This window comes from Cricetulus griseus, chromosome 3 (genome assembly GCF_003668045.3).
Source record: "Cricetulus griseus strain 17A/GY chromosome 3, alternate assembly CriGri-PICRH-1.0, whole genome shotgun sequence".
Taxonomy (NCBI): domain Eukaryota; kingdom Metazoa; phylum Chordata; class Mammalia; order Rodentia; family Cricetidae; genus Cricetulus; species Cricetulus griseus.
In genome coordinates, this window is record NC_048596.1 from 65,257,328 (window position 1) to 65,274,716 (window position 17,389).

The 17,389-nt window shown below is 48.7% G+C and overlaps 1 protein-coding gene across 5 annotated transcripts in view; it reads right to left on the minus strand.

The window, feature by feature from the left end:
- The window catches only part of Ptpre (protein tyrosine phosphatase receptor type E), a 146,581-nt gene that overhangs the window by 10,574 nt on the left and 118,618 nt on the right, over positions 1 to 17,389 (minus strand). For 4 of the 5 annotated variants that reach the window (XM_027409104.2, XM_035442140.1, XM_035442141.1 and 1 more), the window contains 10 exons: positions 16,520 to 16,610; positions 12,415 to 12,491; positions 11,706 to 11,742; positions 10,507 to 10,604; positions 5,850 to 5,969; positions 4,260 to 4,423; positions 3,505 to 3,640; positions 2,737 to 2,886; positions 2,363 to 2,456; positions 870 to 946 (listed from right to left, as the gene is read on the minus strand). In XM_027409104.2, coding sequence (XP_027264905.1) covers positions 870 to 946; positions 2,363 to 2,456; positions 2,737 to 2,886; positions 3,505 to 3,640; positions 4,260 to 4,423; positions 5,850 to 5,969; positions 10,507 to 10,604; positions 11,706 to 11,742; positions 12,415 to 12,491; positions 16,520 to 16,610 — 1,044 coding nt within the window. Of the gene's footprint in view, positions 1 to 869; positions 947 to 2,362; positions 2,457 to 2,736; positions 2,887 to 3,504; positions 3,641 to 4,259; positions 4,424 to 5,849; positions 5,970 to 10,506; positions 10,605 to 10,726; positions 10,855 to 11,705; positions 11,743 to 12,414; positions 12,492 to 16,519; positions 16,611 to 17,389 lie in introns of those variants that run through there. The other variant, XM_027409105.2, reaches the window with a different exon arrangement.

A 17,389-nucleotide genomic window follows, 5' to 3' on the forward strand; every position in this document is an offset into this window, starting at 1 on the left:
AGAGCTGGGGGAAGGGGGGAGCGGGCTTCCAGTTTCAACACCTCCATCTGTTTGTTCCCTCAAGTGCAGACAGAAGTGCTAATAGGCTGTTGACTGCAAAGTTCTTTCTTGTCTCTTTCTCTTCCAACTCCACTGTGCATGGAGACCAGCCTCAACTTGTCCCTAGACAGATAATCACTCAGTCTATGTGGGCTCAAGTCACAGACATCACTCAAGAGCCAGAGCAGGTTCTGCACATATAACTGGTGTCACACACATGCAAATGTGGGAAGCTATCCATTAAAGGTCACGTGGAAACAGCCAATTAGTAGCGAGATGAGGCCCCAATTCCAAAGCTCATTATTTGTTGATTCTTGTCTTTTAAAGATTCATTGCCTTTTAATTTTATGTGTATGAGTGTTTGCCTACATGTATGTATGTGTACCATATACATGCCTGATGCCCTCAGAGACCAAAAGAGAGCTTCTGCTGTCTTGAAACTGAAGTTCCAGTGGTTATGAGCCACTACATGGGCATGGCAAACTAAACCCAGGCCCTCTGCAAGGGCATCAAGTGTTCTTAGCTGATAAGCCATCTTTCCCTTTTTTTGAATTTTTGATCTCAGGTAGTACTAGCTGGTCTCAACATTCCCATGTAGCTGAGGCTAGCTTTGATATTCCTGTCTCTAATTCCCAAGTGTTAGGATTACAGGTATGTACTAACACAACTGGGTCACTATTTGTTACTTTAGAAAACCAGTAATTCTGCCAAGAAAATGGTGTGCTGGTGCTTCTTATTGTGTGTAAAGCAATGTTCACACTCCAGGGCACTTGTTCATACCAGAGGGAGTCACATGTTGCACCAAGCACACACATGGCTGCAATACATACATCTATGAAGGATGCGTTGATATAGTCTGTGTATTCTTGCCCTCTTTTCATGGAGAGGATTACCCGGTTGAAGTCATCTGCAAAGAAGGATTTCCTCTGTTAGTGTGGATGCGACCCTGCCTTATAGACTATGATGGTCAAGGTAAACGTCGGCTTGATAAGGTCTAGACTTAGAAGGAGATAGGCCTCTGGGCAAACAGTGGGGGTTACCTTGGTTACATTAATTGATGTGAGGACCCAAAACTGTGGGCAGAGTCATTCTCTGGCCAGGGAATTCTAGACTGTGTGAAATGGAGAAAGCGGGTTCAACAGCAGCATGTCCTCATTGCTCTCAGCTTCCTGACTGTGGAGATCATGTGACCAGCTGCTTCAAACTCCCCACTGCATTGACTTCCCCACCATGATGGACTGTACCCTGGAACTATGAGTCAGAATCAACTCTGCCTTCAGTTGTTTTGTCAGAGCATTTCATCAGGAAAAGAAACTGAGGCACAGACCAAAATTTAAAAAGCCAACTCTCAGGGAAGTTTCCATTATCAAATAGGTTCATAACGTGGTTCAGGAAAGCTCTGAAAACAACCCAATTATCATTTTCACTTTTCAAGAATCAGTGAAATAGGTCCCCCAATAGAAGCATTAAAAAATACTGCATAGGAACAAAAAGGGGGTGACCAGATAGGAGCTGGGGCTGCCAGGGTAAATACCGAGGCTACAGAGAGCCAAGGGATGGAGGCTGGGGGTGGATTTCCTAGAGTCCTGGAACTCTGCTTCTGGAGAAGATATGTGATGAGAGGTTGCTGACCCTTGGCTCCATGGAGGGCACGAAGAAACATTGTTGCCTTCTCTTCAAGTGCTTCCCACATGTCCCCCTAGTTGTGTTTGCCTAGATTTCTTTTCATTTCTCACCCGGGTGCAGGGCATATGTGGGTCCCTGCCTACAACACATGTTTGCCTCAGTCATCCCAATCCTCAATGGCAGGCCAGAGTTAACTCTACCCCAGTTCAGTGCTATGTAGTCCCCAAGGCAAGTTGTTTTTGTTTTTGTTTTTCCTTGAAGGACTTAGCTAATTCACTTTTGGTCTGATTTAGTCCTTTTGACATGGGCATGTGTGTGAGGGGTGGGGGGGTGGGCTAGGATGGGGGTGGGGTGGAGGTGGGGGAATGAGGGGTGGGGGGTGGGGGGTGGGGGGGGACACTCTAGGCTCCAAAGAGCACTAGTCAGGCACCAGGTCATATTGAGGAAAGCTTCTTAGGTTCCAGTGAGCCCTCCATGTAAAGCTCTAGAGCCTTGCCTTTGAGCCATATTCTAGGCACCCCTGAGACCCATATGGGTCTGTGAAGATTCCCCAAAGGGTCCCAGGAGGATCCCTTTCTTCCTGGCATTGGATATAGCTCCCAAGTGTCCAGGACTGGACCCAGAGGCACTTGCTGTCCAGCATGACATTCAAAGGTGGGTGGTTCAGGACCTGAGGCCTCCATGCCCACTGCCTTACATGGGATGATCTGGATGACACGGGCCTTCTTCATGTTGGCAGGCAGGTTGCCTGTCCTCATGTTCTCCTTCATGATTCGCACGTTGGTCAGTTTCTGCAGCCAAGGAAGGCAGTTAGAGCAAAGGATAACAGACCTAAGGCAGGGGGGGACCTGCTCAGAAGTTTGTCTCCATCTCCAGAAGTTCCTTGACGTTGGGAGACTAAGTGATCCTACATGTAGTTTGCACTGTTATTCTTTCCTGGAAGCCAACAACCCGACACCCATCTCCCATCTCCTAACTTTCTGATCTCAAGGCTTTATTTAAATAGACACCATTTTCCTGGGCTCCTCAGCCACCTACCCCAGGGCAAGGAAGGCGCCTTGCTGCACTCACCCTGAACTCTTCCTCCAGCCCGATCTTGTCAAAATGGGTGGCTGTGCTATGTAGGGTCTGCAGGTGCCTTTCCAGGGAGGACACATCCAGCTCGGTGTCCCCATAGAGGTAATACTCCAGTAAAGCTTGGTAGATGAATGTGTACTGTACCTGTAGGAAGACAGGGGGTGCTGCTCAAGTCTGCCCTGGGCCCAGTGGAGTGCTTGCTTCTTCTGCTGGTAAGAGAAGGCTAAAGGGCAAGAGTCCATTAATGAACATATAGACTGGTTGTCTAGGATAAAATAAGATGACAGTAGTGGCCACTGCCACCATGGTGGCTCCAGCAGCTTAGAACTGCTCCCCACGGCAAATGAACATACAAACAGTTAGGGTCACCAGTCTTTGAGACTCTGTGGGAGGTAATGACAGAGTGGAAGGGACACTGGGTCTAACACTGGGCATGCTGATAGACTATAGCCACCTGCCTATCAAAACCAGGCCTATAAGCTGGGCCTGATGGTGCAGGTCTAAAATTCCAATTATTCAGGAAGCTGAGTCAAGGCCAGGCCAATCTCAGAAAGTAAAAAGAAGGCTGAGAATATAGCTCAGGGATAGAGTGAATTCACATAACAGACCAGGGAGCAATGCCTGGTACTGTAAAAACAAAACAACAAGGAAAAAAACACAATAAAAACATGTTTTTAATGTGCCTGTGGTATGGGGCGAGTGCTCGGAGGCACCTGAGTGCTCTGCAATGCTTAGGCCAGGGCAGGAAGAGGTGCCACTCACATCTGTCTGGACCATCTGAGGGCGCTGATTGCGGATCCTAGACACAAACTCAAAGACATCCACCTTCTGTTCTGAGTGTATCATGTCCATCATGGCGTCGATCACAATGAAAGTGCCTGTCCGGCCCACGCCCGCGCTTCAGGGAGGAGAAAGATGCCACCTCGTAAGTCACATTCCCTTGAAGTAAATGACAAGCCTGGGAAGATGCCTGAACCTGGGGACAAAGGACACAGCCTAGGGCAAAATTAAGTAGGGTGCAACTTGGGAGAATAAGGAGCGAATCTATGTATGGCCACAAGAGGGCACTGCAGCCCCAGAAATTTAGCTCAGGACTGGAGCCACTGAAGCCCTGTGTGTGTGTGTGTGTGTGTGTGTGTGTGTGTGTGTGTGTGTGTGTTTTGTTCATTATTCCTACCCCCAAACACTGTCTTTTTGTTAACACCACTGTGGTTGTGTCCTAGTATGGGAACTGAGTGATCCTTGGGGTATCTGGCAGTAGAGAGGGCAAGGCAGTGGACCCGCCCAGAGTTCCCATGCCTGCCACCAACTTGGGCCTGTCAGCTTTGAAGAGGCTTACATATTGCGGTTCTATTGGGACATCACTGGGGCAGGTGTTCCAGTGACCAAGTGTGGTACTGCTGTGAAACTTCATGTTCACCAGTGCTAGCTCTGCTCACCCAACACTGTCCCACTAGCCACCACCCCCACCTCCCCATTGTGGCTGCCTGCAAAGGCCATGTCCCTCCCTGACATACCTGCAGTGGACCACAATGGGCCCAGCATGTGAGGGGTTGAGTGTCTTCACTTTCTTCAGGAACTTCAGCATTCCAATGGGGGTGAAAGGTACCCCAAAGTCAGGCCAGCTGGTGAAGTGTAGTTGTGAGACCAGCCGTGGGGCTTTGCAGGTGTCGGGGAGTTGCTGCAAAGGAGAAGGAAGAAGTGAGAGGTGGGACCATCTCACCCTGACCACTCAGCATCTCCTCCTGAAGGACAGCTGGGGGCCCATGCCAGGTCAGTGTCCACCAACACAGAGAACCCTGGAACACAGGGGTGCTGTTCCAGATGTGAGTACATACAGCTCTTGGATGGCAAAGGGCTCACATAGCTGGTTATTCCCAGGCCAGATTCTTGTAGCCACACATTCCCAAGGCTTGCCCTAATGCTCAGATACTCCAGCTGTGAGGTGGGCCAGTTGGCTCTGTCTGGACAGTCCCACCTCACTCCTGGAGACCTGAGTCTTTTTCTTTTAATTTTTATTATTTTTAAAATTAAACCTGTTTTTACACTAGCATATTCTTTAACTCTCAAAAATTCAGTGTGGGAAGAAAAGATGAAGGCTCAGCCTACACATTAGAGACCTCCAGACCCTCCCTCATAAATTTTGCAAGCCTTTGCAGCACTGTTCCTCTGACTCTGATGGTGGAAGAAGACAGTGCTAGTGTGTTTAGAACTCTGTGTGTGTGAGTGTGGGTGGGTGTGTGGGTGCTGTACACGTGCACACTTGCATGCATGTATATTCTGTGTGTCTAGGAGAGAGGCCAGCAAGGGATAATGATTTTTGGATGGCTCAGAGCATGCTAGGTTACATGCTCTACCACTGAGCCACACCCTCAGTCCATCCTTTCAAAACCTTCTGTAGTGGCTTCTAGAAACTTCTGTTCGGATTGTGCAACCTAATCACAGCATTGCTTTACATTTGTTCTTGATAAAATGCCCTATCCCTGAAGCCTTCATTTTATCCTTTTGTTTTGTTCACAGGCATTTTCATTGGAGGCTCCCCCATGAAAATGTGGGGGAGATTCTGAACATGATTTGGATACCATTATAAAACAATCTTGTCACTGGACATGGTGGTTCACATCATTAATCCCATCATTTGGGAGGCAGAGGCAGATGGATCTCTATAAGTCTGAAGCCTGTGTGCTCCATACACAGAGTTCCAGGCCAGTCTGGACCACACAGTGAGACCCTGTCACAAACAGTCTTGTTTCACAATGCTAGGGTGTAAGACATCATATTGGACCCTGAGTACAGCTTGGTGGCGTAGTGTCTGATTGGTGCAGTGGGAAAGGCCCCCCATTGAATCCCCTACCTCTCCAGCTGTCTCACCCACCTCCTAGGGAGGCCTAGCACAGTTGCTGGGAGTCAAAGTGCCCAGCTCTCTGTAGATTCAGGTCCTTGGTCCACTAACTCTGTCCCAGTCTGTCACATGCTCCAGCCCTGCAGCTGCAGCCTTAGTGAGAGTTCCTGCCATGCTGGGAGTAGGGTGAGGCAGGGCAGCTCTTCACTCTGTAAAGCCCCCCAACCTAGCTCCCGAGAAGCCAATATGAGACATTCATGCGTACCGGATGGATGCAGAACTTTCGGATGGTGTAGTCCACCAGAACCACACAATCTTCCACACACACCCGGATGTTCCCATAGGTCCAGCAGCCCTGGTCCGGCCAGTACTGATAGCACTTCTCCTGTGAGGAGCAATTGAAGGAAAAGAATTAAGACACAGTCCAAGATGTGGCCTCCCACCATCAGTGTAAGGTCAAGTGACCCAGGTCAGCAGTCAGTCTCCCAGGAGCTGGGAGGATGACCCTGCAAGAGTGTGCCTTTTATAAAGGGGGAAAGCAAGGCCTCACAGGTGACAAACATGGCTATGAAAAAGTCAGAGTGTTTGGGGTTGGACAAGTGACATCCCATTTGCTCACTGCCTTGCCCCTCACATACTATTTACTCCAGCATGCCTGTCCATGCTAAACCTGCTCCCTTTAGAGTTAGGGAGCCTGACCCCAAACTCCCTCTGCCCCCATACTCCCAGAATGCCCTTCTTGGGCATTTCCCTGGGGCCCAGGACTCAGTTTCCTTCCGGTTAGACTGCTCCTGCTTGCCACCCTGCATGCCTGCCACTCACGAGGTCACGCTAACATGGGAACGTATGAGGAGCTCCGGGCCACAGAGGCAGTTCTTTACCCAAGACAAGCCCCTAACAGGCAGTTAAGTTGTCCGTCAGCACGGTGTGGAAACCAATGGGGACCCCCCACCCCAAGAGGGGAAAGAGCTGCACAATCTTACTTGGAGAAATCTCTAAAATTTAGCAAGTCTTCCAGTCACCTCACAGCTTGTCCTACAAATGGGCAGTAAATAGCACAGCAAACTGGCCTGTCCTCCAGGATCAAAATGCTCCTAAAGTAAAAGGTACCTGGCACCATGGAGACCAGCATCCTTGTCACAACACTATAGACCAAGCATCACCCCTCCTGGTATCCTGACCTAAACTGGCCTGTAGTCACATCACAGGGCATTGAACGTGGCCTGTAGTGACACTTAAAGGGTCTTGTTTGGGTAAGTCTTGGTTCCCCTGGGGCTCTAAGTACTCTCAAGCAATTCTTCCCTGAAAGGAACAGGGTCTCAGGGGTCTCAGGCCCCAGGGAGCTCTTGGTTGCCCTACCATCAGGCCTTACTCAGGTCACAAGATGCCAGCTGCTGGGTTTTGCAATGAACTGTCCAGGATGAGGACACTGTGGAGACCACAACTAAAGCCACCAAGGAAAAGGAACTCTCTTGAGAAACAACTCCATCTGAGGTAGTGGAAACTGAGAGAACCAATAGGCAGACCTGAGCCACAAGGTCACAAAAATACAGGAGGAGGCTCTAGGGGAGACTAAGATGAATGACACCACCATGACACAGGGAGACAGAGGTCCTCTGCTTAGGGTCTTTTGGAGAAGCAGCCCTTGGAAGACCTGGTCTCTGTGGGCAGTGGGTTACAGAGATGCGAGGGCTCTGATGAGGGTCAGTCTCCCTGTTCACAGAATGGAGGTCCCTCCACACAGGGCAGGAAATCTATGGTGAGAGCTCCCTTTCCCTATGTCACTCTTTCCATTGGTGACGAAGAGTAATAAGGGTAGGAGTCATGAAGTAAGCAAGAAGCAGCAATGCCCACTCTGTCTCCACCATTCCCTCCCTGATGGATAAGAAAACTAGAAATTGACATTGCAGGCTTTTTCTTGTGCTGCTGGGCATGGAGCCCACTAGTTAGGTGCCCTGGGGACAAGAGTGTTCTGCTGCCCATTACGTGGGTCCCACCCTTGTTCTCTTATGTACCCCAAGGCTGGGTGTTCTGTCCAAACCCTGTAGGCCCTGCCCATGTCCTCAGCACATGGAGTACTGTGAGGACCAAGTTAGTGCCACCCATGCAGAGAGCCTTGGGTGGGAGCCTGGCAGGCAGACACCTTCTGCCAAGCTGGACCTTCATGCTGGAACATGCTGGAAGCATCTACTAGTTGGGTCTCCCCAGCTGGGGAAGCTTCCCTCAGGCTTCCAATTCCACTTTCACTTGAAAAAGAGTCCTGCACCAACAGCATGTCTGGCAGGCCACAGGTCTCCCAGGGTTCTGCTGTTCTCCCCTAAAGCCTGCATCTGAGTCAGTTCCTGGCACTGGAGATGGAGACACAGGCTTGGCAGATGCTACCAGGATCTGTTTGATAGGAGACAGGGCAACTGCACCTCTTATTCTTAGTTGATGTTTTAAATTCAGGTGTACACCCATGCCTCCCATGAGCCTGTTGTTGGAGACCATCTCTCTAGTGTAGGGAAGGCCTAGGCAATGGTGTTCATTGGCAGCCAGGCCCACCACATGTGACACACACTGGTACCTTTCACTCTAATGTCTGTCCCTCTCCAGTGGGGTTAGAGCTATGGGTGGTCAAGGTGATCCTCAGACAAAGAAGGGAAACTATGATTCCTTATGTTGGAGCAGGACAGTAAAATACAGAAATGTGGAGAAGCGATTTCAAGATAGGGTGCTGGCAAAAATAGACAGGTAGACCAATGGAACCGAATTGAAAATCCTGATATTAACCCACACGCCTATGACCACCTGATTGTTGAGAAAGAAGCTAAAACTATACAATGGAAAAAAAAAAAGAAAGCATCTTCAACAAATGATGCTGGCATAACTGGATGCTGACATGTAGAAGACTGCAGATAGATCCATATCTATCGCCATGCACAAAACTTAACTCCAAATGGATCAAAGACCTCAACATAAACCCAGCCACACTGAACCTCTTGGAAGAGAAAGTGGGAGGTACCCTTGAATGAATTGGTCCAGGAGACTGCTTCCTGAACATAACACCAGTAGCACAGACACTGAGATTAACAAATGGGACCTCCTGAAACTGAGACGCTTCTGTAAGGCAAAGGACACAGAATGTGAAAAGATCTTTACCAACCCCACATCTGACAGAGGGCTGATTTCCAAAATATACAAAGAACTCAAGAAGCTAGTCACCAAAACACCAAATAATCCAGTTAAAAAGTGGGGTACAGAACTAAATAGAGAATTCTCAATGGAGGAATCTAAAACAGCTGAAGACAAATAATAAGAAAGTGCTCAACATCTTTAGCCATCAGGGAAATGCAAATCAAAACAACTCTGAGATACCATCTTACTCCTGTCAGAATGGCCAAAATCAAAACCACCAATGACAGTTTATGCTGGAGAGGATGTGGAGAAAGGGGAACACTTCTTCACTGCTGGTGGGAGTGCCAACTTGTACAGCCACTTTGGAAAGCAATATGGTAGTTCCTGAGGAAAATGGGAATCAAACTACCACAAGATCTAGCAATTCCACTCTTAGGCATATACCCAAAAGAAGCACATCCATACAACAAAAACATCTATTCAACCATTTTCAAGGCATTATTTATAATAGCCAGAATCTGGAAGCAACCTAGATGCCCCTCAACTGAAGAATGGATGGAGAAATTGTGGTACATTTACACAATGGAGTACTACTCAGTGGAAAAAAACAATGGAATCTTGAAATTCACAGGCAAATGGATGGAACTAGAAGAAACCATCTTGAGTGAGGTAACCCAGTCACAAAGAGACAAAAATGGTATGTACTCATTCAAATATGGATTTTAGACCTAGAGCAAAGGAGTAGCAGCCTAAATCCACACCGCCAGAGAAGCTAAGAAACAAGGAGGGCCCTAAGAGAAACATACATGCTCTCCCGGAGAAGGGGAAAAGGACAAGATCTCCTGAGCTAATTGGGAGCATGGGGGGAGGGGAGAGGGAGTTAGAGGAAAGAGATGGGAAGAAGAGGAGGGGAGAGAAGGACTGGAGAGAACAGGAAGATTGAGTCAGGGGAAGAATAGAAGAGAGCAAGAAATAGATACCATAATAGAGGGGGCATTATAGGTTTAAAGAGAAATCTGGCACTAGGGAAATGTCCAGAGATCCACAAGGTTGATCCCAACTAACAATCTAAGCAATAGTGGAGAGGCTACCTTAAATGCCCTTCTCCCATAATGAGATTGATGTCTACCTTCTATGCCATCCTAGAGCCTTCATCCAGTAGCTGATGGAAGCAGAAGCAGATACCCACAGCTAAACACTGAGCTGAACTCTGGAATCCAGTTGCAGAGAGGGAGGAGTGATGAGCAAAGGGGTCAAGACCAGGCTGGAGAAACCCACAGAATCAGCTGACCTGAACAAGGGGTTGCTCATGGACCCCAGACTAATAGCTGGGAAACCAGCATAGGACTGTTCCAGACCCCTGAATGAGGATGTCAGTTCGGAGGTCAGGTTAATCTATGGGGCCTCTGATAGTGGATCAGTATTTATCCCTAGTACAGGAATGGATTTTGGGAGCTCAATCCACATATAGGGATACTCTCTCAGCCTAGGGAGAGAGTCTAGGCCCTGCTCCAAATGCTGTGACAGGTTTTTAAAGATCCCCCATGGAAGGCCTCACCCTCCCTGGGGAGCAGAAAGGGGATGGGATGGGGGTCGGAGAGGGCAGGGGGTGAGGGGAGGAGGGGAGGGAGAGGGAAGTGGGATTGACGTGTAAAAGAAACTTGTTTCAAATTAAAAAAAAGATAGGGTGCTGGAAGAGTGCTGTTTGCCCCCCACTGATAGAAGAGAGGTGCCCAGGCAGAAGAAGTGGTCAGGGCCTCCCTGGTGAGTGCCAGGCTATAGGGTCAGTGCAGGAGAGAGCTCACCTCCTTCCTCTCCTTCAGATTCGTCAACATGACAATGGTGGCTGACTTCTGTTCCCAGATCATCCTCCAGAAGTCATTCACTGTCTCCTGTTTAGGGCCTGAGTGCAGAAGGGAGGGTGAGCATCAGCATGGAGGAGCCATCTAAGCTCACCCCATGAATTCCATGGAAGGTTCATACCTTCCCCAGGCACAAGACAGGCCCTGCAACCTGGAAGCTTACCGTATAGCCAGCCAGCCAGCCAGAGTCTGGGTGACTATGTTGACTCCCAGGCCAAAAAGGGAGAGCACAGGCAGATGTTTGAGGGCCATCTCGGCTCTGCTTGTCATAGTAGCTGGGGGCTACCACACACTTGAATCCCCCAGAGTCACAGCCCCCTCCAGATGAATGGGAATGCAAATGTGTGTGAGTGAGTTTGTATGCTTGAGGAGGCGGGAAGGAGAGGGATAGAGCACAGGAAAAAGAAGAAACGCCTCTGCCCTTTGTCCACTTCCTGTCTGAATATGACACAGTGCCTAGGGGTATAACAACTATTTTGCAATCCCGAGGCTAAGAGTTCTATGCTCAAGAGGAGGGGGCAGGGAGTTAAGAAATCTTTCCTTGGCAAGCCGGTGCTCATGACAGAAATGCAGACCCTTTTTACGTTTCCACCAACGTTTGACAGATTTCCTCTCATTTACAGAGGGCATGGTCCCCTGAGTGTAACGAGTACTTCTATTTCTAGGGAATCAGGCCTAAGAAGAGGGGGAGGGGAAGTCTAGTTTCAGCTTCACTGATACCTGGGGAATTGCTGAACCCTCCTGGAAAGACAGCCTCCAGCAGGTTCTCTAAGCACAGGGTGGAACTGGGTCCAAGGGTAAGGATATGATTCTGTGGTTGAGCCATGATGGCTATAACCTTGAGCTAAAAGCCTCTCCAACACGTCTTCCCAGCAAAGCAGGAGCCTCCGAGCTAAGACAGCTGAGGGAAGTCAAAATTATCTACTGAATGTGAGCCTTATGGTGGCAGAAAGGCAACTGGAGGTCCCTTGTGTGTGCTGTGAAGTCACAGAGGGGCACACAGCATGGGTGTCTGACCCAGTGAGCCAGTGGTGCACACCCACAAAAAAACAGTATGATCATTGGTATTGTTGGCAGTTAGACAGTCCAATGACTTTATAAAAATACTGCACGGACATGAACTAAATCAAGAGCCTGCTTACCTTGAGCCGCTATGAATTTGTTCTTTTCTTTGTAGCCCTAGAAAATGAAGTCAGACTTGTAATTATCCAGGAGTATCTTTGCCCAGGGGACCACTTGTTCATAGAAGGGGAGGGTAGATTCACCCCACAGAATGTGGTCAACAGGAAAGAATAATACAAAAACAAAACCCACCAGCAACCTCAGAGAGGACAGGTACTATTTTCCTATGGCCTATTGTTTTTTGTTTGATTGTTTTCCTACACACATGCAAGCAGACATACACATGTTTATATTTCTAATTGGGCCCATGTATTGTATACAAAATCCTTTTATTTCTTTATATTTCAAGTAAGAAATTTAAAACTTTAAATGATATTTCAAAGAAAATTAAATTAATTCTGTGACCTATTGTGGTTTGTCTAGTCAGAGGCATCTGGCTGGTTCTAGTTTGTCAGCACCATAAGGAACTTGACTGAATACCTCCAGTGTCTACTGTGGTCATTATCCCCCAGGATCTGTTATCTTTGTGACTTCTGGTAAAGATACAAGCTGGAAAAGTGTGATGTCCTCACACTCTCAGTGTGACCAAACTGCCTGAAGGGTGGTGACCACACACACATTCTCAGGATCAGCAAGGAAGACACCCACACATTAGGGTTCAGACCAAGCCCCTGAATACCCAGCATTGGCTTTATGTCAGGCTAGGGGAAAGGAAATGCGTCAACTTACATCTATATAGGAAGCATTAATGTAGTCAGAGCAGGGGATTCCATCCACTTGGCTCAAAATCACTCTGGAATGATCATCTGGGAAAAACAAACAATCCCATGGCGTTAGGACGAGGAGCTACAGTGACCCAGGGTGTCTTTTATCTAAGTGTCAATCATTGGAAGGACATAACCAGGTCTCCCCTTGAGGTCAGGGTGGGTGCTCCTGCCAGGGGAAGGGGGAGGAGAGATGGCCCCATGATCACACAGGCAGAACTGCAGGGAGTGAAGTGACCATGTTCTCACAATGGGCCCAAATGCTGACAACTGAGGGGCACATAGCAGGACCTTGGGATGAAGGATTACGTCTTTTTGTTCAGGCTTTCCAGGGGATGTGCGGGTAAAGAGTTTGGGACTCTGAACTCTGGCTCCCATTCTTCACCATCTGCTCCAGTGCTGGAAGGAAACTGGGCTCGTACGTGTTGGACCATTGACTATGGAGAGTCTAGATAGCTCAATGGAGTGTTTCCTAGTGTGGGAGGGCAGCCAGAGTGGTGTGTGTGTGTGTGTGTGTGTGTGTGTGTGTGTGTGTGTGTTGTGTGTTATATACACATGATATGTGTTGAGGATGTGTCTATGATATAAGGATGATGCTGTATGATGGTGTGTATGTTTTGTGAGTTATATGTGCTGTATTGTGTGGTGTGCGTATTTTTTGAGGTATTGTGTGTTATACATGTGTGGCACGTACACGCTTTAGTGTGCTAAGTATGTGTTGTATGGTAGGCCATGCTGATTGTGAGTTTATTATGTGTGGTATATGGCACAATGTGCATATACCGTGTGTGTTGTGGAGTGTGTGGTATGATATGTGTCGTAGTGGACTATTTGTGTGGTATATGTGACGTGCTATACATATGGTGTGGGGTGTTGCTGTAATGTATGTGTGCATCAGGGAGCTGTGGCATAGGTTCCTCCACAACCCTTTCTTCCATAGAAACGTTGTCACTGTGTCAGCACATAGTGAAAAGGATGGCTGAAGTGGGAAGGGCTGTAGCACCAACACAGAGGAGGCCGAGGCAGGAGGATTGAGAGTTCCAGGCTCACTTGGGCTTTGCTGTGGCCTGCTATCCATGTTAGGCTGTTGGCTGGTCTCTGTGTGTTATCCCAGACTCCCTGGCTGAGGTTCGTTGCTGAGCTTCATCTGTCCTGCTCTGGCCAGAGGAGGGGATGGCACAACTCTGGGGACAGTTACTAGCCCACGCATGCTGGGCAGGATGATAAGCCCCCCAAATCCACGGTCACACGTCTAGACACTCCTGCTCAGGGGCTCAGGGCCTTGGGAAACAGCTGTGGCACGGCACATGTCACGCTAGCTGAACAGAATTTAGAATGACTTACACTGTGGAACAGTTACGGAAACATAGACAAAAAATAGCATCTGCACGGACTTAGACTCTCACAGCTTCTAAGCACTTCCTGCTTCTTAATCCTGAAAAGTCACACTTGGCTGTCAAAACATCTCTTTCTAAAATTACCACCAGTGACATCCTTCCAGTAGAGGGCCATCAGGCTGCTGGCTAGAGAGAGTCCCCCCCCCCCCCCCGACACAAGTCTAGCCTCTGGACACAGAGCATTTGACTCCACCTCTGGGATTCCCAGGCCAAGGCCAACACTGCACTCCAGCCCATGGGCATCTTTGAATCTACTGCAAGTCTTCCCTGGCTTGGGGTGGACTAACAAAGGCATGAGGCACCTAGAGCTGTGAGCATTGGGTCCTCCCATCCCACCTTACAGATCCTAATCCGACTCCATGAGATTGAGCTCACTGTCTTGCCCCAGCAGGACCAACCATTCCATATATCCAGAAAAGTCTCTCCTTAACCGAATGACACTATTGGCCCTTGACAGGCATGGTGTTTCCATGCCGCAGAAAACAACAAACAGCTCACTGCTCCTGCAAAACACATCATGTACCCACAGTCCTGGATAACTATCAACACCCCAAGTCAGGTGTTACTCTTGGGAAGGGAAGGCTGAGGTTGGCCCTCGCTCTGGGGCAGGAGCAAGGGAACTTATGGGGGACATTGAATGGGAATGTTTACAGAGCTGCCACACTTTCACATGGAGAGAGGCCAGGTTGGTTTCCTTTTGTAATGCAACCCAGCGTTGTGCGCAGCAGGAAGAGTTTGGAAGACACACAGCCTGTGCCAGGATGACTCCTTGGTGAGCTGAGCATCCGACTATGCCTATTGCAGGAGCTTGGCCATCATTTGGTTTCCTTGAACTTTTACAAGATACTGGCACTCCTCTGTCTGTCTGTCTGTCTGTCTGTCTGTCTGTCTGTCTGTCTGTGTCTCCTTTCTTTTCTCACCTTTTCTCCCTCCCATCCTTGTTTCTTCTCTCCTTTTTAAATTTTCTTTTCTGACCAGGGTCTCATTTGCATTGTAGCCCAGGCTGGCTTCTATCTGGAGAGCTTCCTGCTTCAGCCTGGAGACTGTTGAAACTACAAGTGTGAATTGTCACCTGTCTCAGACATATTCTTGGTTAAGACTTCGAGTGATAGTTTTAGGGGACAGCAGGTTTAATGACTAAGAGAGAAAGTTAGGTAAGATGCCCTCAATTTCCTTGACTCTGAGGTATATGGAGCTGTGTCCTGTCCAATATATGATCCTAGACTAGATTTCCAGCACTTTCAGGAGGTAGCACAAGGTTTATAAGAGATTTCTGTAAAGCCCATCACAATCCTAGGATCCAGCTTAACCTTGTCCCAAAAACACTAGGGCCAAACCAAGGAACAAATTAAGCTCATCAAGAAGGGTGAAGCATTAAATCAGAAATCAATACTGATCTTTGAATACCTCGATTTTCACTCTGAAGAGCACAGATGCCCTCTAGCTTCGGCCTTTCTTGTCTTTGAGCTACTGAGTCACAGCATGGGTCCCCTTCTTCCTCAGATTCCACAACCCAGCCAGCGGTAAAGTCACTGTATCCAGAGTCTAAACTTGGGACAAGCAACCCTCACAGTCTGGAGGCACAATTACCCCCTCCTCCCTTGGCTCCAACACACTAAAGCCCATTAGTCAATTACTCTAGGTTTAGTTGGATCCTAGGATCATGGTGGACTTTACAAAAATGACTTATAAACCTTGTGCATGGACAGTGGGGAAGAGCTATCTCCAGAAAATGATAGAAATCTAGATCACATATTGGACAGGTCACAGCTCCTGTACACACAGCACACCAAAGCTGACTGTGGCCAGCTCCTTGACCCCGCAGGGCTCTACTCAAGAGCAAGGGCCTTTGGCACCAGTAAGAGGCCCCTGTTCAGGAATCAAGTCTGAGCTTTGTGGAGCTCTTTGAGGCTGTTGTCCTGTGGGCCTGAAGGATAAGGCTGTGGTGAAGGTGTGGGAGGCCTGCAGACTTGGCACTAGGATTGCAACCCTCCTGGGTCAGCTTTTGAAAAGGTGTCTAGGAAAATGCAGGGTTTGTCCTGGCAGTGAGACAGGCACCTCAGGACCAGGCTCAGCCAGCTACGGCAGGCCGTGAGAGGCCCAGCCCACAGCAGCCTGCACCCTTGCTCTGACTTCCTTGGCAACCACACTCCCCAGCTCATGGTTTCTGTTTGCTGCTGAAGTTACAATAAGGTTTGCTAAGCCTTCTCTCAAGGGTGCCAAACCTATGTGGGCTTTTCATTCTACCATTTTGGTCTTTGGTTCTGGACCATAGAGCACACTGGGGATTTGTTCCTGGTCTCTTCAAACCCTGAATATGAAGGAAGGTGCTGTGCAAAGCCACCAACAGGCCTAGACTGGTGTCCAGGAGTGAATCTGGCAGAAGAGGCCTTCCCTATTGGTGCCCAAGCTTGTAAGGAGCATTCCTGCCCAGCTTGCTTCCTGTTTGCTTGCTTAGCAACCAGAGCGGTCAATAGCAACAAAGATGCCCACACCCCATGCAGGGAAACAGGCCCTCAGACAGTGTGGTCCCAGATTCCCTGGGACGAGCACTGATCACATGGTCACCAGCAAGCTGCAAATCAGTGCCAAGTGTAACCCGGATGTCACAGATCATGCAAACACAAACAATAAACAACAACAACAACAACAACAACAACAACAAAGTCTTACTGGGTAGAATGTTGGGATATCTGTTTTTTTCTCTGTTTTCTTCTTTATTTGCTAGATCAAACGTTCCTTGTATGTGTCCAGATGGCAATGACTGGGAGGAAACAGAGAGCAGAATGAATATCAACACAACTAAACCCAGGTTCCCATCAGCTTCCCTACCAAGCCCAGGAATTAAAACTACCATCAGCCCATCATCCCATCATCCACATCTCTCTGCAGGCCCCACACTAGACACTGGGCAGACAATGAGCTATATCCTAAACTCTGTGAGGTCAGGAACTCACTCACACCACAGCCTACCACGCCCCAGTCCATACAGGTTTTAGCCCAGGAAGGGACTCCTCGGGTACAGGTGAACTGATCCCAAAGGAGTTGTGATGCAGGAGAGAGAGGAGCAAAGACTACCAAGAAGAGGACGCTGAGATCCTGGCCTGGGCTGCAGGAGAGGAGGAGCAGGATCCTGGAAAGGGACTGTAGTCACAGCCCTCACCCTGCTTAGGACTCCTATGTCTCTGTGGATTGGGTTGGGTCAGCAGGGTCAGACATAGAAGCTCCCTAGAAATGCTGATTCTCCCAGCTCCCACCCCCAGTCCCCAGAATCAGTCGCTAAGAGCTTGAGGCTCTTTGAAGCTCAAGATACACCACCTTAAATGACCGCTGTACCCCATCGGAGGAGTATCAGTGTGAAACAGAAGTTTCACTTTGCCAAGATGCTAACATGAGAAGCACCACATCTGGGAGTGAAGTGGACATGTGGGTTTCTAGTTCCTTCTACCACTGAAGCCACCCTGCCTCTGATTTTTGGTTGCCTCCAGTTGTCTGTCTCTTGCTTGCTTCTGGGTTCCTCTTCATACACAGATGAGCCAGGGT